General features: G+C 30.1%; 1 protein-coding gene across 1 annotated transcript in view; it reads left to right on the plus strand.

Annotated features, from left to right (window-relative positions):
* LOC129942280 (uncharacterized) overlaps positions 1-26,798 on the plus strand; it is a 340,223-nt gene that overhangs the window by 271,096 nt on the left and 42,329 nt on the right. The window contains exon 5 of the mRNA XM_056051178.1: positions 24,988-25,032. Coding sequence (XP_055907153.1) covers positions 24,988-25,032 — 45 coding nt within the window. The remainder of the gene's footprint in view (positions 1-24,987; positions 25,033-26,798) is intronic.

The raw sequence follows: 26,798 nt of genomic DNA on the forward strand, positions 1-26,798 counted from the left end.
CAAGTTAAATATTTTAAAAAAGTGTAACGCGATCACTTTTTCCAGTAAATCTCACATTTTGTTATTCAATTATGCAATTGAATCAGTGGCTTTAGATAGGGTTTCAATTATTAAACACTTACCCCCGTATTTATAAAAAAAAAAACATAAAATTGGTTATTTCACCTCCTGTGTTTAGGAAATCTACACCCTGGAATAAGAATTTTCCGAACTCAACTAAAAGCAGTGGCCTACCGTTCCATTTGAGTCCGGAATATTTGCATTCCGCTGTGTAGTTTTCCTAAACACGATATCTGAAATAATTAATTTTAACTATGTTTTCTTTATAAATACGTCAGTTATTCTTAATTCCCAACTTTCTTCTAAAAGTGATCTTAATTATTTGCAATAATTCGTTAATAGGTTTTATAAAACAAAATGTACACATTTTTAGGGATCCTTTCGTAAAAATTATCCTTGCTTACATCTCTTGTCAGATCAGTTTTGAAATGCACGGATTTGGAGTCCTATTTATAAAATCCATTATCATTGCATTGAGAAAATTCAAAGACGATTAAGGAAATGAGGTTAAATGCCAATTACTTGCAATAAAGTCTTCAGAATCGAGAAGAAAATGCATAGTATAATGCTTGTTAGAAACTAAAAATACTTCCATATCAAATGTCAATTGCTTTTTGAATTAATACCAATCTATGTTCCGGCTAGGTCTATGGGAGTTAGAGCCTTGTTATTTTAACAGAACTCGCACTACATATTTAGGCAATAATGATTTTTTTTCAAAATCTATTTTATATTTCAAAGAAATGTCTTCAAATATTAAATTGATTTTAATTTTAGTTTCTTAACTTTATTGAGTGGGTTGTTACTTTTTTTATTTTTCTTTGATTATTTTTATATCATGTAAGTACTTTAAAAAATGTGTCACTTTACCAATCAAAAACTGTGTATGTTTCTAAAGATGTTGAAATTGTAGACTTTTAGTCGAAAATTTGAAAGATGGCTAGTATTTACTTACCAATGTATGTTATCTGACACCAATAGCTCTTTCAAAACAATCTGTCATGTGAACATGAAGGATATTGATTGCATTTCATTTTAATGTATATCACAAAGTTGTTTACAAGCATAAATTGAAATAGCAATATGTATACGTTGAATGAAAACACATGCCTAGCTTTTATTGAAAACTTTTTGCTATCTTCCGTTTGATGTAGCCATCAAAACGAATTTACTTACAGATAATTACAATTTAAATCTGCCCCATCCTTGGTTTAATTTAAAATTGAGGTTAGCATTCAACAAGTCTTCTTTTTTTCTTTTCATTTAACCCCCTGTAGTGTGCAGCACGCTATTTTCACTCGAAAACCAAGAACCTTCCTTACTTACACACACATATACATACATATAGTATGCATCTAAATGAAAAAACAAAAAGAAGATATGGGGACAAACTCTATGTTCAACCATCACCATCACATTTTTCAAATCCTTGTTGGCAACATTGTAGGAATACAATATAATTGGATTTGAATTAATCCTGAATAATCTTTTTAGCTATATCCCTTTATATATGTTTGTATGTAAGTGTGTGGATGTCGATGTTATTTGTTGTTCTGATATCACTTTAAGAGTCAGAGTGAATGTCAGAGAGGGAAAATTCGACATACGCTAACGCTCATGAAGCAACTATCCCGAAGCATAATTTACTATCACAGACTTTTGGCGCCAATCGATAGGTTCAGTTCGTTTGTACATACGTACTTCTTTCTACATACAAACATATATATATTTTGAAGGAACAAGTACGATAGAAAAGAATGATGTGTTTTTAGCATACAAAAGTTATAATGTAAAACACTAGAGCATTCACAAGTGCAGCATATGGAAGAAACATGTGAAACCAAACAAGAAAAATAAAAGGACTCTTGGCAGGGTGCCCTGGGATTGCATGTCGCCATCATAACTTGCCCTGCTATTTGAAATAACAACAACAAATAAACAGGACACAAATCCTACAAACTATCCCTCATGACAGGGGAAGACTTACAACTAAACAGGTATAAGGCCCAATTGTTCAAAGCCAATTCAAACTTTTTATTATTAACTTCCCATAGGAAGTTATTGTAATGGGCCCGATTTGTCAAATTAAAAATGTTGACATTTCTCGAAGTTTCAAGGTCCCTAGAGTAGAAATAAAAGATTATTAGATAGGTGTCTGTGCGTGCATGTGTACGTACGTTTGTACGTCCGTACGTTCGCGACGTCGTTTTCGTCGTTCATATATGGAGCTCATGAAATTTTGTTATACAGATAATAATGCAGAAAGATGCAGAAAGGGCTCTCAAGAAAATTGCGTGAATGGTTAACATTTTGGTTAACCCTAAATATCTCACGAAACAATAACGCTAGAGACTTGAATTAAATGTTATATTAAATATTGTAACGTGATACCAAACCAGTATATTTTTAGAAAAATTTTTATAAATCGAAAAAACAAATAAAAATGATTGAATCTCCAAAACAATTTTGTGCAACGAAAAGCAGCAACGCTTTTAACATCTGGTAAAATTTTGATCAAAATCAAATTGACAGTTTTGTTTATAAAATATAAAAACCTTAACAAAACATTACTCAAAGTTGGTAAAAATTGATTTTCGACTCAAATATCTTTTCAAAAACTTGAGATTATGGCTTCCAACTAATTTTAACTTATAAGATGTATAGTTTTCAACATTCTTCTAATTTTTGAGTAAAACCGAGTAAACAGTTTTTTTACAAAAAATAAAAACTTAAACAAACAAATTAATAAAAGTTGGTAAAAATTGAATTTCGACTCAAATAGCTTTTCAAAAATTAAAAATATTGGCTTCAAACTTTTTTCTATTTCACAGCAAATATTTTTTTCGAGGTTCAATAGGTTTTTGTTTTAATCCAACAGCCCGTTTTTGTTATAAACAAATAAAATTTACAAGAAGTATAGTACGCTACTTTGGTAAAAATCGATGTTAGGTTCTTGATATCTCTCAAATTAATTTCATTCATCCAATTTGTACAAATTTAAGAAACGCTAGTAGAATTGGTAAAAATCTATTTAACTAGCTTTTCAAACTAAACTGTTTCTTGATATGAAAAATATTGTTGGTAATTTTAAAATAAAAACACGAAAACCTACAAAACTTTTAAGCAAGCTTCTTTTTATAATCTTTTATTGCCTCTACAAAACTCAATTAATGGAAAACAAATAAATAGTCTAAATTCATTCCAATTTTCTATGATTCATTGTCTGCAAGTGGTCTGTTGATAAGAATCTTTCTCTTAATCCAGCTTGTTCGGTTGACTGTTATTAAAGCCTTCTTAAATGGTCCTGTAAAGCGTTTTGAAGAAGAGCTTGTAAATTTTCGAAATATTACCTATGGGTCTATAGTTATTGAAATCGTAATTCTTTCCTCTTTTGAGTATTCATGTTATCATTGTTTCTTTTTACTGTTGAGTTAACTCACAAAAATAATTTTACTTTAAAGTCTTGCTACACGTCTACGTCTAAGTTCTAGTTTTTCAATACAAAATTTAAGTTGATACCGAGGCTTTTTAAATTAATCACAGTGTTTCACTCGATTAAATTGCTCAAATTTGTTTAAATAAAATAATATTTAAAAAAGTATTTTTGTACGCTCAAAAAAATGTCTAAACTTTGATTATTAGATTATTGCAAAAGACTTTATTCAAACACATTTTTAATCGATATTATGTCAAATTGTTTTCTTTCGTTAGATTTTGAAAAATTATTACAAAAGGGTTACTAAGGACAAACCTAAAATAAAAACATTTAACACCCCACGATTAAGACCAATGAACTATGATCTAACTCAGTACTCAAGAACTGAACGCGAAGTGCGTCATCATTCATCATTCATTATTTATAATTATTAAATTCCTTATTTCTTCATTAAAATTTAACAATATTTATATACTAAGAAATAGGACATGGCAATCCTGTTGTCTTCTGCTGATTTAACATTCCATAATGAAAACAAATATAAAAAGTAAAATAAATAAATACAAAAATATTTAATTTATAATTAACAAAATTGAATAAGTTGCTGAAAACATTTACTTGGATATCAGCGAAGAGTATTACTACTGAAAGTAAATAACAAATAACATTATTAGGCTTAATATGTAGCCCTGAGCTGTATGTCGTTTCAAATAAGTCTGAAAACTCTGATTCATCCCAAACCGAGGCGCTAGATATTACTCTAGAAATTTGAAATACGTTAATAACAATTTCCGAGAAATTCCTGGAGATGAAAGCTTATACGTAAATCAGAGCCTGTCTGTTAACCTTTTCAAAAGTCTACAAAACAATAGATTTCTTGACAATGCTAGTCAGTGCATAAATATGAGAATCCTTCTTAAATCTTGCCTTGAAAAATAAATTAAAGTTTAACTCAGAAAATCAGTTAATCCTCAGAAAATGGCGGTTTTAATTAGATTTAGATATAGTAACAATATTAATTTCTTTAAGCTTAGCGCCTGTTTGATTTTAAAAATTCGAAATGCGGCCACGCATAAAATCAATGACTTTAAAACAGCTATTTTTCTTTTGTACACATTTCCAATTACATATGTATGTACAGAAATAATATTTCGCTAGAAAAATGTGCCTGGCTGTGTGGAGTGCATGAAAAATTATGGTCAATGACCTAAGATTGTTTCCAAATCTTGGTCTGGCATTCACCTAGGTAAGGATATTTTCTTGAAGTAATTCAACAGATCTCAATCTCACACAAAGACCAACGACGGCGACGTCCAACTCGTAGTCCTTTTGTTTCTTTTAAATAAAAATAATAAAGTCAGTATCAATTTCTTCAGGTGTTCCAATGCCAATGTCTAACTATTACTATACCTACGAGTATTAAAGAATAGGTTGCCCATGCGCTTTTTCTATCTTGGTTTCGTTAACATCCATCGGATAAAGGTATGAATGACCTGTTTATTGGCTCTACGTGCAAATAGAATAGAAAGAGAGAGAGATAGGTACCTTCCTGGATTGAAATACAAATGCAATGCTATTTTTGTTAAATATACATACATACGAAGGATTGTTATTATTGTGAATCCATGACAAAAGGAGGATCAGTATTTCTGTAAAGAAAATCAAACCGTGTCGATTTAATGGGGTCCTTACCTTTTTATAGACATTTTCACGTAATTTTGTATAAAATCATAAAAACATTTATCGCACTTCCTTAATGGCAGAGATACATACAAACGAAAGCAAGGAGTACCTAAGATCAACAACTGTTGAAGGTTCAACAACAGTGTTTAAGGTATCATTGTCATTGCCAAACCGTAAGAGTTATATTGTTTAAAAAATTGTTGTATCCATTAAAACAAAAAAGAGGATGGGGTGCGACCCACACTAATAACTTCCCATACCGTCTGTCGATTTGGCTTGCTTAAAATTTTAACAAAATATTCGTAAGTCAATATCTTTGTTTTTCTAGGTTTTTATGTGTTTTAAAAAGTTGTTATTAATTTTTAATTAATCTTTTAAAAAAATTCAAATGACAACTTTTTTAAAACACACAAAAATCTAGAAAAAACAAAAATATTGACTTCAAATTATTTACCTATTATATTTTGCATATGATGAAACAGCCTGATTTCAAAATCTTTTTTGTTTTACGAAATCTTTAGACGAAAACCAATTTTAGTAGCATTTCTAAAAAATAAATACATATTGGATTTTTCTAACGCAGACATCTCTTTAAAAATCATTGATTTAGATTCAAGGGACCTTGAAACGTTAAAAATGTCAAAGTTCTCAAATTGAAAATCGCTAAAATACAGCGTAATGATGCCTAAAAAATCAGTGATTCTTTTTAAAAAAATCTGATCCACTATGAAGTTTGTTTGTTACATTTTTTATTTTCTATTATTATTATTTTATCATTGTTATAAATTGACATTTCAATTGTGTGAATAAATATTGATACCTAAAAGTTTTTATTTTTTATTTATTTTTGATTCAAACCTATTTCTATAAATTGAAAAGTCACTTCTCTAAGGCTTTAATTTTCCTCCTTCGAAAAAAGTTATAAATGAAGATGAAGAATTTGTTTATAATTTTTGTTTACTTTCTAAAACTTTTAATTTTAAATTTAATTGTGTTTTAATTAAGAAATCTGGCAATACCCCTCCAACACACCCGGCCGTTTTATATCAAAAACCAATACATAAAGAAGTGGGTGAAAAAAGCCGGTTAGTCCAACGACTGCGTAGTGTTTTGCTATTTGCTCTTCAGTCGGAAAATTTCAGACATTATTTTTGTTTTCCTTTTTATCTTATTTTCCCATTTTCTTATTGTAAGTATGTTTATGGTAGGTTCGTATATTTTCTTTTACTTTTAACGTAAACAGAACTAAATAAAAGGGCAGTGCGCATTACAAATAGTTTGTTGATGGTAATGTTAAGAAAGATGAGATTCAAGAGACATAGAACGGGACGAAGAGCTGTGACGAACGACGACCGACGACGCGACGGATGTCTTTGCAAGTATTTTGTGTTCCCTATTTTCCTAGAAAAATCAAAATAAACGCTGAGGGAGGACGCCGACATTTTGTAAAAGGGCAAATGTAAACTCTAAAAGTCTATATAGAATAGCTATAAAAGCTATTTAAGGTATACATAGTTCATACTATACGTATCATCAAAAAAGGTTCCTTAAAATCTCCTATTGATGGTTGAGGTAGCTAAGCTAAGGTAGTGAGCTATATTTGCTTACGCAGGGTTAATGGTAGGAAATTTCTTTGTGTTTTAATACCTTCAGTTACTATTAGGTAAATGAAAAAAAAACTTCATTACCATAAAGTGAAGGATTTGAAAGAAAAAACTTGCCATTTTCTTTCATTGTCTCCCTCATTTTAGGTGAAAGGATTTAGATTTATGTACCTTAATTTCTTTTAAAACAAATCGGAAAACCTACCGATGTTTTTTCCTTCAATTCCTAATACACCACAATAATTTCAAAAAACAAAAACAATTGAATCTTAACGCTTCGAATTTGATTTTGATTTTCGAATATCAAGTCACATCTGAGGAATTTTAAAACATGCCTTTTTACGCATAGTCCAAAATGTCTCCGTAGGTAGTTTTCTTTTTGTTAATTCTGAGATAAAATATTTATTATAAAAAGAGGCTGGGATGCGGCCTCCATTGATAACTTCCCATACCGTCTGTCGATTTGTCTTGCTTTAAAGTTTGTAGGTTTTCGTGTTGGGTTAAAAAAGTTGTTAGTTGAATTATTCTTAGAAGTTTTTGAGTTATTTAAAATATTTTTCATATAAAAAAAAAGTTAAGTTTGAAAATCTAGTTTTTCTAAATAGATTTTTAGTCGAAAACAAATGTTTACCAAAGTTAGTAGCATTTATTAAATTTTTACAAATTGGATGAATGAAATAAATTTGAGAGATATCCAGAACCGGTCATCAATTTTTACCAAATGTGCGTACTATTTTTGTAGATTTTATTTTTTATGAAAAAAACGGGATGTTGGATTTTATAAAAAAAAAACTACTGAATATCGAAAACAATATTTTCTGTTAATAAAAAGTTTGGAGACAATATTTTTAATTTTTGTAAAGCTATTTGAGTCGAAATACATTTTTACCAAGATTTAGTATTGTTTTGTTTGTTATTAATTACGTTCACATGCACACACAGACATCTTTCTAAAAATCTCTTATTTCGACTCTAGGATCCTTGAAACGTCGAGATATATCAAAATACAATACCTTTTTATGGGAAGTTAAAAATCCCAGTAATTCGTAGGATCTCCTTTATTCTTTATGACTTCCTACAATTGGTTTTTTATTGAATGCATACTAGCTTGGAAGTTGTTTCCGGAGCAAACTTGTTTCAATCCTCAACTAAGGCAATCATTTCTTAACTTGTTAGAGTATAAAATTATTCACCAGCCCCACGTTTAAAGCACCTGCCAAAAGATTCTAGTTGAGTAAATTAAAAACTAAGTTTTCAATGCCATAACATTGCCGCTACCATGCTCAATGGCGGATCCAGAGTGGTGGTCGTAGGGGTCATTACTCCCCACTGGAGATAATTTGTTTTTATTTTAATAGGAACTCCCTAGAATTAAAAACCATCGTATTGCGTTAATGGATCTGACTCCCATTATATTTTAAATTATTTATTTTTTCCTTGAACTTTGTTTGCCAAAAGTACAACTTTGAACAGAGGACTGGACCAAGAACATAATATGAATCGGAAACTCAGCCCTTTTCCAATAACGTAACACAAATACATAAACTTTTGACCAATGGACGATCCAGGGGGGTCTTATGAGCCAAAAAGCTTATGCAGTTAAGTTGTATAAATAAAGATTTTATCTAAAGATTTGTTAGTAATTAAACGACATTTACCAAAAAGTGATTTGCTGTCATAAACAACTAAAATTTTTTTTTTCACTTAATTTAGAATTTGGAAAAACTTTAGTAATGCTTTAAATTATTTTCATAAAATTTGTTTCTAAGAAAAAGAGCAAATATTCAGATTCTAGAAAAGAAACAATGAATAAGATATGTAAAATTGATAATAATAAGTTTCCCTTAAATCCTGAACCTCGCCTTCAATTACGTCTCAAAAATAAGTAATTCGTAAAAAATTTCGAACTCGAGCTTTTAATCAAACATGACATTAAAATTGTAGAAAATTCTGGAAAATGCTTTTGTTTCCATTTCTTTAATACGAAAATTCGAAACTTTCTCAATTTTTTCCTTAATTTAGCTTCTTTCTACAAGAAAAACACATTTCTGTATTGATCCAGAAGAGTATCATAAAACCGTTTCTTAAGAATGTCATTATATTTTTTTCTTTTTACATATTAAAAAAAAAATTGATAATTGTTAACAAAACTCGATGTCTCAGAAAGAGTACTTAACAACTGCACACAAAATTTAAATATTGTAAATGTAAAAATCAATTAAAAAAAACGCTCTATTGATTTTCCAAAAAGAATAGTTTTTTTGAGAAATAAAAGTGCATTTAAATTTTTGAGAAAAACTTATTTTGCGGATACATGTTTAAATCTTAAAATATAATACATTTTTTTTAAACAGACTTTTTGGAAGACATTAGCAAGGTCTTGCAATCCAGTCGTGCATTCTTTTTCTTTAAAAACTGAATTTTTATTGAATACAAAAACTTTTCAAAAATTAAATAAATCTACTTTTTGAAGTGAATTTGCTTTGAATTCTCTAGAGCTGAGATTTAAACACGAAATTCAATAATATAAATGTCCCAAAAATAGTAAAAGTGACATTATTGTTAAACTAATGGCTAATTGAAAAACATAATGAACGTTTCATATCTATTGATATAAAGGTTTTGAAACTCTTGAAATTTTAAGTGAAAAGATATTCTGAAACGTATAATTTGAGAGTGCCACACAAAAGTTTCCTCCCAACTTATTTGTTGGCCCCAATTTGTTTTTATTTAATTTTAGGAAAATCATGTACCTATATCCTTAAATTCATGAACCAAACATTTTTTTCTCTAAAATTTTTAAGTTTCTTTTGTTGACTTTTTGAAGATCAAAATGTTTTCTATAATCTACGAGTAAGCACACTGATAGCGATAGTAACAATAGACCCCCGAAAATTGAATTCGAAAAAACTACGTTAAAAAAATCAAGACAATTCTTCATATCAGGTCCTCTCTCATTTTCTGAGTTTTTGGATTTTTGGATTTTTGTAGCGTTCTTCGCAATATTAGAAATGGAAACAAGAAAAGTCTTTAAGAAAAGCTCCGTTTCAAAACAGTTTCTGACATTTCTGTGTGAAATGCACCAAAAACACTATAAACTATTGTGTTTAAGCTCTTGAATATGACATATTTAGACAACTGTTGGAATTTTGGATTGCTTTCTTATGTAGTGAATCCTCCGAATTGAAAAAAAACTGACCATATCTTTATATAATTTTATAACTAAAGTTGTCACTTCAGCCCTTGAAATGTGTAAATGTAAGGTTAAGTTGGATATTATGTTATTTTAATTTTCTCAGCCTCCCTTGCAGAACATTAAAGAAAATTTTTAAGTGGTGAGTAAAAACGCATCTATATGTTAAGTGTGTGCCCCCCCCCCCTCTGATTAAAAGTCTGGATCCGCCCTTGACCATGCTTCACAGTAGGTTTTAAATTTTACATATTAAGTTGAGTATTTGGTATTCCCCAAAGCATTAAACGACCATTTCAGACAAAGATGTTAAATTTACTTTTGCCGTAAATAGAACTTGGTTTTGGGACTAATTCTACTTTTATGAATTCCATTGCGTAGAATGTATACACATGATTATTAATTCAATTATCAAAATTATTAAAAAAAATTAATTACAAATACCAACACACTGCAAACTTTCTACACCGTAAGATGATCTGTTTACATCTTTCTACCTACAAAGCATCAGACCATAACAACTTATCAAAAGTAAACAAACTTCTGTATATAAAGTGAATGCCCTTTAATTTTGACGTCACAACTTAGGTGTACAGTAAATAATACTACATACGTACACATATTTATATTCTTTGTCTGTATTGCAAAACTGCAAAGGCAAAGAAACATGGAAAATGCAATTCAAGATACAAAATGGAGAAGAAAGCAACAAACTAGAATCAAAACAAAGAGTGTAACGAACCCAAAGATGTGCATAATAATAATACGCGAGGATAGTACCACACAAAGACAACTTCTTAAACCAAAAACTTAACGAAAAAGAAGTTTTAAATGAAAAGGAGATGGCGAAACCAAACGTGAATGCGATGAAAACGAGGAAACGGAATGACTAAAAACAATCATGGATGAACCCAACAAACAACATTAACAACAAAAACAACAGAAACAGAAACACAGCAACAAAAGTGTACAAAACAACAAAAGAAAACCGCCATTGAATGTAGTAGAAGAAGCAATTGTAAGAAATAATATAAATACAAACATTTGACATTTATCAGCTTTAAAAAACGAACAAACATTCCTGACAAAAGTTACAGCAAAAGGCACAAAAAGAGAGGAGCCGCTGCTTTTGCAGAAGTGGATTATAACAGTGTATTGCAATAAGAGTATCCATTACGAGAATAAGTAACAAGATCACCCACAAAAGAGTATAAACGTCATGATTGTTGCATTAAATAAAATGTAGTAAGCGCTGCAGTCGAAGACTGAGCAATGTTGCCAAAGCGGATTGGTTTTATGTGTACGTAATACCTTATCATCAGTAATAAATATATAATGGCTGAATCACAAACACGCTTCAGCTTCGGCTTCGTCTACGTAACGGTGACATTTCTGTTATTACATCCCTCCAAAGAGCAAATATTTTGTTTGTTGACATTTTTTTACAGCAGTTGAGCTGTCAGACAAAGCAAATGTTTAGCAAATTAGTTCAAACTGAACTAGAGCTTCCGTTTCTAGTCACATTACGTTATTTCCTTACGATTGTCAAATGAAACGTGAGGTCGAAGCTTCATTGTGATAGCATGCATTGAATTCCTATGGTTAAACTCGTAAACGTCAGGCGAAGCCCAAGCTGAAGAGTTTATTTGTTTCAGCCATAAATGACCATTAAGCACTATTCACATGAGCGCGACCAACGAATGAACGAATATTCGCCGATTTTGACATTTCTTTCACATGAGAATTTTTAATTCGTCGCGAATATTTTTTCAAGGAGTCACAGCCGAATACCATTCGCCACCGAAACCAAACCAAAAATGATTTTTTTAGGTTGAGTACGCACTATTTTATTCGTTGCGAGTGTGGATAGTGTGGAACGCGAATAAAGCTTGACAGTTCGTATCAACTACAATTTTTTTCGAGACGAATAAATTTGTTTTCTTAAATATGCGAATTTGGCTTTTTTGCAAGAGACATTTCCTGACCCCGTCATTTTTCGTCGTGGCGATATCAACTGGCCACCTGGATCATGCGATTTGACACCGATGGATTTGTGAGGCTACGCAAAAGACGGTGTTTATGCAGCTAAACCTTTAACTCTGAAGCATTTAAAAACCAACATTTGCCAAATTATGGCTAAGATACCGTCGAAAAGTCGTCGAAAATTACCTCAAAAGAATCGATGCTTGCAACAATTTGGGTGGTGGTCTTTTAAATAATGTAGTGTTTCACACGTAATGTCAACGTTCAAACTTTACTTCTGAAACGCAGAAAGCGGATAACCCTGTATAACTGAAGGACTTCTTTGTTTTATTATTAGCGTTTTTTTTTCTTTCTTTTAAAAACCGTAAACTTTTTAAGTGTTTGTTGCATTAAAAAAGATAGAAACTTGTAGCGTTCTTTAAAAAAACGTCGACTTCTTTAGAAGTTTGATGACGCATGATATTTGTCTTATAAGTCATCAAAATAATTAATTATACTGTAGCCTAAAGTTCGATTAAAAACACCATTAAGAAAGCCACCGAAGACTTAAGGCACTTGTTTATTTAAGTGTCACATTAAACTCAATTTAACATACTGAACTTTTTATAAAAACCATAAAAATATACTCGTATGGGTTTAAGGTTTTGTTAATTTGATTTGTATGAGGTCGAGGCCGGTCATTGGACGCAAAAACAGATTTGAAAGAAAATTAATTTGAAATTTCTCTGGACCTTGCTAATCGGTTAGATATAAGCTAGTGCATCAGAAACAAAGGGGGAAAAAAACTGTAAGAAATGTACTTCCTTTTGTATCCCGTCCCAAACTGGCTTCATCACGACAATACGCAGCCTTTGTAAAATCAATTTATTGGATGCCTACAAACTTTCAGCGTTGTAGGGCATAATCTTTTGTTTGAAGCCTATGATCTGTCTTTTTTATTCCTCTTTATATTTCGTCTATATGGCTTGGTTCTTTATGCGTCATAATGCGTAAGACATTTTGCAATGCTCCTACTACTATTTTATAAGTCCCATATCTACGCTGTCTCAATATCTATAGATGAATTTTAAACGTGACTTAAGGTTTCATGCTATGGAAGTAAGTTTCATAATAATAATTATTATTGTGCGTATTGTAAATTTGCATTTTTGTTCTTTTTTGTCCATTTTATATAAAATTTAAATCATTGTTATGATGGTGTGTATTGTGATTGCACAAATTTGATGACCATTTATGCAATGAACGTGTTTTGAGAATGTGTGAGCAGATTACTATCGTGCAATATCTTTTTCTCATTTTCATCTGTTTTAATAGCCACCAAAAAAACATACAATTTTTCTTGACATTCTTATAATTTGAATGTTAAAAATTATACTTATACGCAAATGTAACACGTTTGAGAAATGAATGCACATGTGTCAATACCTCCGGTTCTAAAGCTTCAGCGGAATTTCCGGGTTAAGACGTTATTTTTTTTTTCGAAGTAGTTCTCCGATTAGCTGATCAGAAATTTTCCTCGAAAAAATTAAACGCATGCCATTTAAATCCGATGCTTTCCGAAGTCCTCCGACAGGTTCCTATTTATGGTTTTTTTTTTTAGTTCAGAGCAGAGCTCGAACTGTCAAAAGAATAATTGTGTTTCTTTTTGAGCTCTGATCTTTCAGAGCTTCAAATTCGTGTTTCTTTTTTATCTCTGAACATGTTCACAGCGCGTTCTGCGAGCTTAGAATAAAATAACAGAGCAAACGGAGTAAAATGCTGAACACAAACAACTTGATATTTGAAAGCCGGGAAATACAAAAAAATCATCGTCAAAACAATAAAAATGGCGTAAGTCGCGTAATGGTCGCTCGATTCCAGAATATAAGATAATTTAGAAAAAAACGAATTGCATATATCATTTTTATGAAGCAAATTTATTTCAGGCGTCAAATGGACCAACGCTGTGATTGTTTTTCAAATCATGACAGTTTAGTGCTCAAGTTGTTTAATAATTAAATCAGTAAGCTCTGAATATACTCTGCTCAGAACTCTACTTTGCTCTGTTTGCTCAGACTCTGCTCAGTGCTCAGCTCTGAACTAAAAAAGAAAAACCCCAATTGTGAAAACTGCTTTCGGAAACCGATTTATGTTTAATCTGCCCCAATAAAAAAGCTTACGCATTTTTATTTAAGCGAAAGTTTTTCTTGAATCTGGAAGAGAATTAGAAGATACGAAGAATTGTAAAACTACAAAAAAACAACTTGATTAGAAAATAAGTTTACTTACGCCGTCGAGTCAAATTTCGAGCCCTTATCTTGTTGAATTTGGCGTCCAAAAATAATCCTACACTATTCATTTCTATTTATATTAACTTGTATTAGGTCTTTGAAACAAATAAATAATACCCGTGTTTTGTTGGAAAATCTATCCATAGTATAGTAGGATCTTACACGAATAACAAAAACAATATCCGCAGTATGAATACTATCGATAAAAGTCAGAGTAGAATCTTACTACGGATAGGTTTTCGGCATTTATACCAGTTTCAAATGGATCTTATGTGATTTCGTTCTCAAATGTTGGTACGATGTATCTCGATGGCTGTGTTCGTTGATTAGTTGTGCATTTGGAATCATGTGTTTTCTATTGGGGAAAAAATCAATCTGTTACTGTTGATATTATTTAGTGAAAATGGACTAACTCTGCTTATTTTGTAAGAAAAAACAATAGAAAATATAATTAAGTTTTGCTATTTTTTCACCAAAGGTTTATCTCAGTTTAGATTAAATAAATTTGGTAGTGTTACCACCGCACAAGAAGATTTAAAAATGTTAAGTTTGACAGCACTTTCAAAAATGCAAATGGTGTTTCAATGTTTGTTATGAAGTGCAAGTGAGATAGTTTCATTCGGGTTAAACAATGAAGAACTTAATAGTTCAGCAACATGTGATTTTTTTTTAATTTGATTAAAACTAAACTAAATTTGTTGTACACAAACATGCAAATAAAAAGATCATAACGAATTATCTGTGAAACCAACTCCTCCACACAAATTTTTCTTCACAAATTTTGAATAGAATCCGATCCCCGACCGGAATCGATTCAAATCAAGCTCATTTCAATTCGATTCAGGTATATAAAGAATTGAGGCGATCTTTAACCTCGCTTCAACACCACATGCTAATGTAGTAGTCTACGAACATACCAGCTCCTTGAAGCAATTGTTAAATGAACTTTTTTTTATAGAATCTCAATTTCCAGATGTTATCTTACCATTTCTTCTTGAAAACTGTCCATTTTATTAATTTTAGTTAGTTTTTTTTTGCTAGTTAATTTTACCAATTGATTTTCACAAAACTTTCTTCTATCGGTGTGATTTTTTAATTATAATTCTGACAGATCTCCTTTCAGTTGTACCAATTTTTAAATACAAAAATCTGGCTACTGCCGATCGGTTTTGTTGGCAATTTCTCACTGTACTTTATATGGAATACCAAAAAAACGCACTTAATACTGTGTTTAAATTTTTGTTTTTATATATTCTTCTTTTTTTGACACTTCAAATAACACAAAAAACATATCTATGTTTCGATATAGAAAGGGGCCTTTTTTCGATAGTTTTGAATTAAAAATCGGTGCATCTTTCTTACACTTATTAAAAACTCTAGCGTAATATAATTGAATAGTTTCCTTTTCATAAACAATAAATAAATAAATAAATAAACAATTTTGGTTATTTTATAACAAATTATCGAAAATACATCGCAATTTCGTTATATCGGTGAATTTGCACATCACTATCTGAAATTTATATCCATCGCGATGCGACCCAACGAAGTTTTGTAAAATTCGCATGAAAAATAACACGAACCGAAATTAAGTTTCCGACGAAGGACACGTTGATCTGAAAAATTTTGTTTTACTTAATTCTTCATAAAAAAAATCTTAAAGGCTAAAAAAGATCGTTAATAGTTGCGAAATTAAAATCAAAATCAAATCGGCTTGCCTCTACATTATTACCAAAAAGTAACTTCTTTTTCAATGCAAGTTAAAATGGATAATCTTTCAATTTCGTAACCATGTTTTATTCAATCCAATCCTCGTATTTGAAACACAATAAAATATTCCTATCAGTCAATAACAGAAAACGTTCTTAATAAATTTCGATGATTATCAATTCATACAACTCATGCCTTGCCAATTAGCCACAATATCAATCAAAAAATTATTATTAAAAAATAAAAACAAAAAAAAAACATAGATAAAATATCCTAAGCTTATAGGTATATATAGGGCTATTTATGAATCTAGACATTCGTAGTCACCTCGATAAGACATTGCACCCTTAGGTGTTATTTAAACGTCATTTGAATTTATGGCTGTGTTAAATAACTATCGCTCCCTCATTGGATATAATATGGCTTTACAAATTCTCCCTAGACTTGTGCCTATTTAGAAATAAAAGAATTAAAAAAGGGTCTTACACCGGACTAATGCGTCCCCTATAGAACAAACGTATAATCTTACGTTGATTCCATTATAGCTAGTCCTTTTATCTTTTGTTGCATATGTTGTAACACGGGAACGGAATGTACTCGGGCATACTCGCACAAACACTTACGCAAAACTCTGGGAAATTCATGTCAATAACCTATTTAAACAGGAAACCATCCTGTAATCAAAGAGGTTCACTGATGTCACCCCCATCCCCAAAAAACAACTAAACAATTTCTTATTTCTTCACCATTTGCGATTGAAACTTTAAGATAATGAAAATGATATGAAAATTGGCTCTCATATGATCAAGTTCTTTTTGATTCTTACTTTTTGAAAGGTGCATTAAATCGAAGATAGATTTTACTTGATTTAGCGGTTTTTATTTCTGTTCTGTAATTTGCTCGTTTTTGAATATTACGTTACGCACTAGCGCCCTCTTACGCCATCCAGTAGCATGTCATAATCATCATTATTCTAAGTCAACAACAATAACAATAAAAACAACAACAAAAACATGACCCAGCTTATGCAACTTCCTCTCTGTCTCTTCTGCTGATGCTTGTTTAAGTTAGGTGCAACAGTGCAACATCCCTGACGACGATATAAACAAACTTTCAACGCCGGTCGTCGGCTCCATTTTCTCATCTCCCTTTTGTGTTTGTTATGTTTATGTTTTTGTTTGAGTTTTGCTTTTGTGTTATGGTCGTCGTCGTCGTCATCGCCAGAAATGTCATTGAACTTTTCCTTTAACCATTCGCATTCCCTTTTGCTGTGCATTTCATACCTACCAACCGGTAGTGCAGCAATATGGTGCATGTGCATGTTTAACTTATACATATATGTCCACCATCCTTCATATGTATAAGTTAATTTGTTAAATTCCTTCTCTTCCCTTTCTTTTTTTTTGTTTGTATTCATCCCTGGATGGAATATTTATTTTCTTTCTTTCTATAAAACTACATGTATGTATAGGTAGGGGCGGCTATATCGTTGTTGCTTATTCGGGATTACATTTTGTTGTGGTTCTCGTTTAAATAACCAAAAAAAAAGAAAAATACAGAAATTAAAAAAGAAAACAAATCTAAAACTATTTCACAAAAATAGGTAAAGATACGAGTACAACGGCGGAAACAGATACGAAGAAACTAAGTTTATAGAAGATGCACTCCAAAAGGAAGGAAAATATAAGAAAATTCTGAGTGATTTGATTGTATTGGTTGCTCGCAATCTAGACGTTAAAAATGGTACTGTAGGCGTCAGAATGTAAACAAAGAAAATTACCGGCTTTTTCTTTGATTCAGTGTTTTATTTTGCTATTTTTAAGACTTGGATTTCAATTTAAATAAGGTGTGCAATAAGTTATGATAAATATTAAGTTTATATATTTAAACACTATACACGAAAGCAACAACATATTTTAACAAAGTTGATTTATCAAAAATCTGAAATATATTTTTGAAGGTGTTATCTAGACTTAATTTCAACTGTTTTGAATTTATGGAGGTACCAAAATCTAAGGAAATGCAACATTTAAAATGCAACATCCAGGTCAACAGAATTGTAGATACTACATTTACTGACAAGGAGGGAATTGAAATATTTCGATTGTTTATGAATGTTATTTAAGAGGCTGTCCTCCATAAGCTATTGGCCTTGGGGTCTTGAAATAACAAACCTAAATAATTGTTCTCAGCGGACTGTTGCGCCACCCAAAAAAAAATATGTATATATGGGAACATACATGCTTGAACTAAACACACACAAACATTTTCGAAAATGGTTTTTACATTTTTTTCCATTTATTGAGGGTTTTTGTGACATTTGTATATCCTAACTATACTACTCCTTAAAGTGTTTGGTGAATTTACATTTTTGATCTAAAATATTAAGACCAATTTGTTGATCTACATGCCTTAGAAGTGTTTCAAAAACTAAAATTAAATTGAAAACTAGGTATTTGTTATCAGATTTTCTTTGTTGTTTTTCTAGGAGTCCGTGTTTTGTTAACATTTATTGAAAGTTATTATTTTGTATGTAAACGAATACAAATTGGATTTGTCTAAAAAAAATTAATCACAAAATGGAATCATTTTTGGAAGTCAACACCTTCATTTACTCATGAGATATCGAGAATCGAACATACATTTTTCCAAATTTTTGACTATTTTTTGTAGATTTTAATTTTTATAAAAAAAATTGACTGTTTTATTTTTATACAAACTATACTGAATGTCGAAAACAATATTTTCTAAAAGATGAAACAAAATAGGAAGGAAGGAAATAGCTCTTCACCTTCTCTGTACATGCCCTGCTCTAGCTCAAAAGCGCAGGAATAAACTATGAGAATTTTTCTATAACGATCTAAAGACCTTAATCATAATTACATAATCAGTCTCTTGGTTTCATTGAGCTTAAAAGAAAGCATCAATGTTCGTAAGGTAACACAATGGGCCGTTAAACTGGTCTGCAACCACTTTAACCTAACCTAACCATAACATGAAAATAGTTTCAATATTTTTAATTTTTGAAGGGATATTTGAGTCGAAAATCACTTTTTACCTAGTTTTAGTTTCTTAAAACGCAAGTTTCTCGACAGTTTGAGAGTTTTTAAAATTCTCGCCATCCTAAACGAATCAAACTTAAAAAAAAAAAACTACTTAAAGAACAACGGAAAGTCGAGTTTTTAAACAGCGAGCGTAAGAACTGTGGACTTGGGCGTATGCTTGCTTTTTTTCGGAACTCTTATTTTTAATTCGAAAAAATCGAAATAGAACTTTAAGCAGTTAAATTGAATTCAAGTATGGTTGCTTTCAGAGCGTTTAGTGTAACGATATTTATTGATTTCGAATCCATTTTGAAAGGATGAAAGTGATAGCTTTTTTTAACATCCCATAGGAAGTTATCGTAATGGGTCCGATTTGTCAAATTGAAAATTTTGACATTTCTCGAAGTTTCAAGGTCCCTAGAGTCGAAATAAAAGATTTTTAGAAAGATGTCTGTGCGTGCGTGTGTACGTACGTTCGTGAGGTTTTTTTATCATCTATACTTCAAGAAGCAGAAGAGATATCTACTTCAAATAAATTTTGTTATACAGATAATAATGCAAAAAGATGCAGAAAGGGTGATTTTTTACCATAGCAGTTTAAAAAAAGGTGAAAATTTTGGTTAACCCTAAATATTTTACGAACCAATAACGCTAGAAACTTGAATTAAATTTTATATAATATATTATAACGTAATACCAAACAAAAATATTTTTGGAAAAATCGGATGAACTGTTTTTTATAAATCAAAAGAACTGAAAAAAAATGTGTCACCTCGAAAATTTTACGAATACAAAATAAATTTGTCTCCAAAACAATTTTGTGCGACGAAAAATAACGTTTTTAATATCTGGTAAAATTTTAAGAAAGATCGAATTGCCATTTTTTTTAATAAAAAATAAAAATCTAAAGAAACAATACTCAAAGTTGGTAAAAATTGATTTCGACTTAAGTATCTTTTCAAAAATTTGAGATTATGACTTACAACTAAAATTTTAACTGATAAGAAATATTTTTTTCAACACTCGGACAAATTTTGAGAATCGAATTGACAGTTCTTTTACAAAAAGTAAAATCCTAAACAAGAAAATTAAGAAAAGTTGGTAAAAATTGATTTTCGACTCAAATATCTTTTCAAAACTTCGAGATATTGGTTTCCAACTAATTTTATCTTTTAAAGCGTATTGTTGTTAAGATTCAGTAAAATTTTGACAAATTGACAGTTTTGTTTACAGAAAATAAAAACTTAAAAGAAAATTTTACAAAAGTTGGTAAAAATTTGATTTTTGACTTAAATATCTTTTTAAAACTTTGAGATTATGGCTTCCAACTAATTTTAAATTTTAAGAAAAATCGAATTGACAGTTTTTGTTACAAAACTTAAAAACCTAAAAACTAATACAAAAACTTGGTAAAAATTTACTTACGACTCAAATAGCTTTTCAAAAATTATAGATATTGTCTTCAAAATTTTGTATTTCACAGAAAATATTGTTTTTGAATCCAACAGTCCGTTTTTTTCATAAAAATATGAAATCAACAAGAAATTGTACGCAAATTTGGTAAAAATGTATGTCTGATTCTTGATATCTCTGAAATTAATTTCATTCATCAAATTTGAAAAAATTTAAGAAATGTTTATAATTTCAAAGTTGTTGTAATTTCAATTTAACAAATGAGTTAAATGTCGCAGTTTTCAATTGTGCCATTTTAAAGTCTTTTGTATTTCGAATTCCTCAATATTATTTCCAAATCAAATTTGCATTCTCTTTAATTCGTAATTAAAAAAATGATATGTGTCCACCTGTTGATTTTACCTGTCATTTTGTCTTCACTTTTATTGGTCTTTTTTCTTGATTCTCGTCCTGTTTTTTCAATGAAAGTACATAGTTTCAGGGTGTTGCGTTGTTGAAGTTTATTTAATTTCGCAATGGCTTAAATACCCTTTAAAGTAAAGTTTGGTTCATATCTATTGTATCTTAGGATTTTCAAATGAATATTATTATAATCACGTACCAACTCCTACATTCAACATGCCCTTTCGATAAAATGTCTATCCAAATAAAGCTTAAGGACAAATGTGCGTAGGTAGCCTATAATAGCAGTATAGAGAATCCTTCCATTCTGCGATGACGATAAGATACCCTTTGAATCGTGACGTCACTCAATATACCACTATCCTCAATTCGTATACATAAACTTGTATACATTCTATATATGTACATATAAACTTATAGCTTACGAAGGTACATACATAGATATGTATAATGAACTTTCTATTCTACATTGACATTGATGTGATATCATCTTCAAACCTTTATTTTCCATTAATTTCTATTTCATCATTTCTAGAACAATGGAGGCGAATTTTATAAAATCCATTCAAGTTTGAAGGTAGACATTCCTTTTTCTTTGATATCTTATACCTTTTTCGATGCTATAATATGTAAATGACATATTCCAAGGACTTTTTTGAGTCTGCTTGTCTAGTCTGTTTATGTGGTGAATTCTCTGAAATATGTCTTTTAACCTTTTAAAGATAAATTTGGATATTTTCTTTTTATCAATTTAATTTCTTGATTGCTGGGGGATAAGGATATTGTGAGAGTGTAAATATTTGTTTATAGTTAAAAGCTCCATCTTGAAATGAGAAATTTGTAGCCAATTCAAAAAAAAAGGTTTACCACTTGTTAAGAAGGTGTCTACCGCACCTTTAAGCCATGTTTAAAAAAATAATTTATGAAGAACATGGCGTGATAGTTAATGTGGTGGGCTTATCATGCGAGAAATCTTGGGTTTAATCTTCGCCTGTACCACCTAAAGTTTTTTTACGGGTACTGCCTCTTGTAATTCTTGTCATGAAAAGTGCTATCTTAAATTAGCCGTTCAGATTCGATATACAAATTTTAGGTCCGATCCATTCCCAACACTACTCGCAAAGAGGAATGATTAAAAATTGTAAGTCACTAGGCCCTGGCTCTCTACAGACAGGTTTATAACCTACACTTAAGTATTTTCAAAGCCTATTGTTTACGAAAAGTAACATTGTCACAGGTATTACGTAGCTATTTATAATACATAATGTATAATCTTGCAAACAGATGCAAGATTTGACTTCCTGACTTTTTTGAAAAAAATGACAAATTGCAAAAATAAATAAACAAGAAATGAACATCGCTGTCATCATTTAAACAAATTGAAATTATACTGAAACACTTTATATGTGCGCCTAAACCGATTCAAACTGGTTAATGATTAGAGTTTAACTTTCAACAAATTAAGAATTGATATTAAATTAATTTGTGTTTTTTTTGTTTGATATTTGCGATGTGGGGGAAGGAAGGGCCATCCAAACTTGAGATGCATTTTTTAACAAGGTAAATAATATGGCAATTGAAAAGTTCATAAGTTCAGATTCAACAAAAACAAGAAAAATATTGTAATTTTTAAGCACGGAAAAGGTTTTAATTGCAACTGCAGGAACAACAAAGGCTTTAAGAACGTGTTCGAATATGTTCCATTCGCTTTTAATTCGGCCAGCATTGTTGTGAATATAAATTACTTTTTTTGTGGGTTAAGTTAAATTTGTAAGACAACAATCAAGTATATTATCTATATGTACCTGTTGCGATCTATAACAATATGAGCTACAGCTACACATCGAAATGGGGTTGTTTGCCTTGAAGTTTAGTGACCTAAAGTTTATGAACCTCTCCATGAAATTTAGCTGTAAGTAGATTATTGAACTTCGATTGACATCAATACTGCAATTTGCTATTAAAATACATTTTATCTGATAATGAAGGCACATACGTTCTTACATATACATAAGCCTGATTGTGTCAACTTATTGTGTGTGAGCCGAATTCTTTTCAAAAAAGACTGTTTCTTTTAAAGTTAAAACTTGGGTTTCCTATAATAATAGGTACTACTGGACTTATGCCGTTTTTCTCCCCTTCGATTGTTCAGTTTTTTTTATTTCATCAATTGCAATACAATTGGAATTACAATTTTTCATATAAATTATTAATTTAATAAATATAAACTTAACATATTTATAAAATTGTCTCTAGTATAGTTAAAATCAAAACCATCTAAGATAACATTTATTTCTCTCACACAGCGATTCATAGGTTCATTTAACGCATAATTGGATCTATGATTTTCTTCATAAAATGTATTTCGATTTCTAAGGACATGCAAAAATTGTACGAATTACAAACCCTAACATTATTAAACTTTCAATAAGAGTCAAAAATAACGCCAAGATTATTATTAATACAAACTCTTTCTAAACCAATATTATCAATAAAATACTGAGACAAAAACATAGATAAACGACGATTGAAAGAAAAACTTTGACCTTAAGAAATATTAAGAAGCAGTTTGTTTTTATGGCACCATTCTTAAGGCCTTTTAAAATCCTCTTGTAACTGAAAACAATCAAAAGGATTTCTTATACATGAAAAAGTTTTTAGATTATCTGCAAACATAAGACATGATAAATAATTATAATTAATAAATGTAAGAAAAAGTAGTGGACCAAGATGGTTTCCTTGAGGGACTCCAGATTTAACTTTTATTTATTTAGAAACTGTCGAATCGATTTTAACATAATGAAGTTAACAAATAAAGCATTTTGGAATGAAATCCTATTTTTTTTAATTAAAATTTTATAATATTCTCTTTCAAATGCCTTTGCAAAATCTATGTAGACAATATCCAATTGATAACCCTTTTCAATATTATTTAAAATAAAGTCAGAAAACGGGTTAAATTAGTCCAAATTGACCTTCTAGTTATCAATCCATATTGTCATGAAGATGTTATTTTTTTTAAAGTAGTGGTACAAGATGGTTTCCTTGAGGAACTCCAGATGTAGTTTTTATTGATTTAGAAACTGTCGAATCAATTTTAACATAATGAAGTTAACAAATCAAGCATTTTGGAATGAAATCCTATTCCATTCAGATTTTGAATTAAAATTTCATAATATACTATTTCAAATGCTTTTTCAAAATCAATGTAGACAAGATTCTATTTAAAAACCTTTTTAATAGTATTTAAAATAAAGTCAGAAAAACGGGTTAAATTAGTACAAGACAACATAGATTAGGTATCAATCCATGTTGTCTTGGAGATGTTATTTTTTTTAAAGAAAAGTTCACCTATTACAAAGAATTTTTTGAATTAATTTTGGACTATCCGAAAGTTGACTAACTAGTCCATAATTCGAAATGATTTTTTTTTGGATCACTTTTATAGATTGGAGTTATAAAAGAAGTTTCCCATGCGTCAAAAAAAATCACTTATCCAGCAAACGAAAAAGCACATTTCTTCAAAACAATAGGAGGAAACTGAGGCCTGATAAAGCCGCCTCGGTTTCCTGGAAAACAATTTTTAATCTGCCGATTTAAATAAAATTATCCAAAACAACACCAGCAATATTATTGTTAATATATATTGACTTAAATTTAAATAATTTAATTGGAAAAAATCAGCAAAACCAGCAAAAGAGATGTTAATTAAATTAATGTGCTGCGAACCGTTTTCATTTTTATGAAAGTCCAAACAAATTTACAATTTGTTTTTAATTTCGACTCTATTGAAAAAATTTAATTTTTACAAAGTAAATTATTTAATATATTGAAACATTTTTCAAGATCGACGATCCTTTTGAAGAAAATGAAAAAAACTCTAAAGGTGTTTCAAATCAGTAAAAAAAATATTACTTACTTTCAAAACCAAGCTCAGTTTTTAGTTTCCACTTATTTTAAAAGAAGTGTGATGTGTTATTTGACCTAAATTTAAATATTAAACTCTCAATAAAAGAAGACAAATGTTTGCTTGAAGATACGAAAATTAAGAACTTTAGTAATTTGTTGCTTCAATAGAGACTCCCACTGATTATACAAATGGAAACAACTTCATAACTTTTTATATTTTCTCACTAAATAAATTTATCAAACTTCATCTTTTTAACACAAAATTTTGTTTGTTTAATTGCAGGTTAGTGAAGGACATTCCTCAGTTCCCCGGCGGGAGCCAAAACCGGTAAGCTTTACAATATTGTTGAATTCAGTGAAAATTTTTATTTCTGCATCCATTTAAAATAGTTAATTGCTAATGTAGGAATATTTGGTCACTAAAAACTTAACCCACTTTTGTAGGTTAACCAAAAGATTTACTAAAAAGGCTATAGCAGTTGATCATAGGTTAGCAAATATCAAAACTACCCGAATACCCGATGAATCCAATTTGCTCGAATAGCTAGGTTTTAAGTAGGTCTTTCAATTTTAATTTCAGCAATAGAGAACCTAAACTCAAAACACACATAATACGTATACCTATACATATATAATATTCAAGAAAACTCAAATACCCTTGGTAAATAATTTAAATGTGTTTCCATTTCCTGCAACAGAACGCTCAAGAAGAAAACTATTAACAAAAATATTATGCTCGAGTTATTTGTTTATCTATTTATGAATATATCTCTGAAGTAAAGTGTATTTCTAAACATGCACATACACACATTTAAACATATAAGAATAATTATGTTCAACTTTTAAACATTTCATATTAATTATGAGAGCTAACCCCAAGGTTCGGGAACTTCTATACCGCAAAAGTATATTGCACGCATCGAAGCAGAATTCTAATGCCCCAGAACATTTTAATTATAATGATAATTACGTTGAATGTTCTGGATTTTAAAACGTACATTGGAGAATCTGCATTAGGTTATATGGAGGTTTCCTTGTCTTTAATGTATATATGGATGAATCTAGGACAAAGAAACGCAATAATTGAAAATCTTGGAAAAATAAGCTGAACAGCTATTTCTGTTGTTGTTTCTTTTGGCGGTAAATGCGCCGGATAAATATTACGTATATTTGGTGTGGAAGAAATTGTGCAAATTAAGGTTAAATGAAAACATATACTTTAGATCTTTAATGCTCAGATCAATGGAAACTAAAGATTTTACAATACCCAGATGAATTTAATTAATAATTAGACGTCTGGGATCAGTGTCACTGGAAGCATTTATTTTAAATACAAAAACTTTATTAATGACGTAGTGCAGCTTTTTAATTTTAAAATCATTTTATTTTGTATAGGTCCGACTTGATAAATTGAATATTTTGATTTTTTTGACCTTTCAGGATCTCTAGAATTCAAATTTAGTCTACCTCCAGAACAATTTTATTCTACGAAAAATGACGATTTTGAGGTTTAGTAAAATTTCTCAACGTTTCAAGGTCCCTATAATCTAAACCAATCATTTTACGAGAGATGTCTGTGCGCTCGTGTACGTTCGAGAAACTTTTCTTCTTTCTTTTTATCTCAAGAATCAGTGTATACCAAAAACATTTTGCTATGCAGAAGGGTCTCAGAAATTGAGTGGGTGAGAACATTTTGGTTTACCCAAAAAACATCTCACAAACCAATCGGTAGCAACTTTGATAAAATTGTGTGACGTGATACCAAACTAAAACATTTTGAAAAAGAAGCTGATAACTGATAACTTCCCATTCCGTATGTCCATTTGTCTTGTTTAAAAGTTTGTAGGTTTTCGTTTTGTTTAATAGATTTTTAGTCGAAAACAAATGCTTACCAATTTAAGTAGCATTTCTTAAATGTTTACAAATTTGATGAATAAATTAATTTCAGAGAGGACCGAACATCAATTTTTACCAAATTTGCGTTATATTTTTTGTAGATTTTACTTTTTTCATGAAAAAACGGACTGTTGGATTTTTATAAAAAAAAACTACTGAACATTGAAAACAATATTTTCTGCGAAATAAAAAAAAAAT

The sequence above is a fragment of the Eupeodes corollae genome, chromosome 1 (assembly GCF_945859685.1).
Source record: "Eupeodes corollae chromosome 1, idEupCoro1.1, whole genome shotgun sequence".
Taxonomy (NCBI): domain Eukaryota; kingdom Metazoa; phylum Arthropoda; class Insecta; order Diptera; family Syrphidae; genus Eupeodes; species Eupeodes corollae.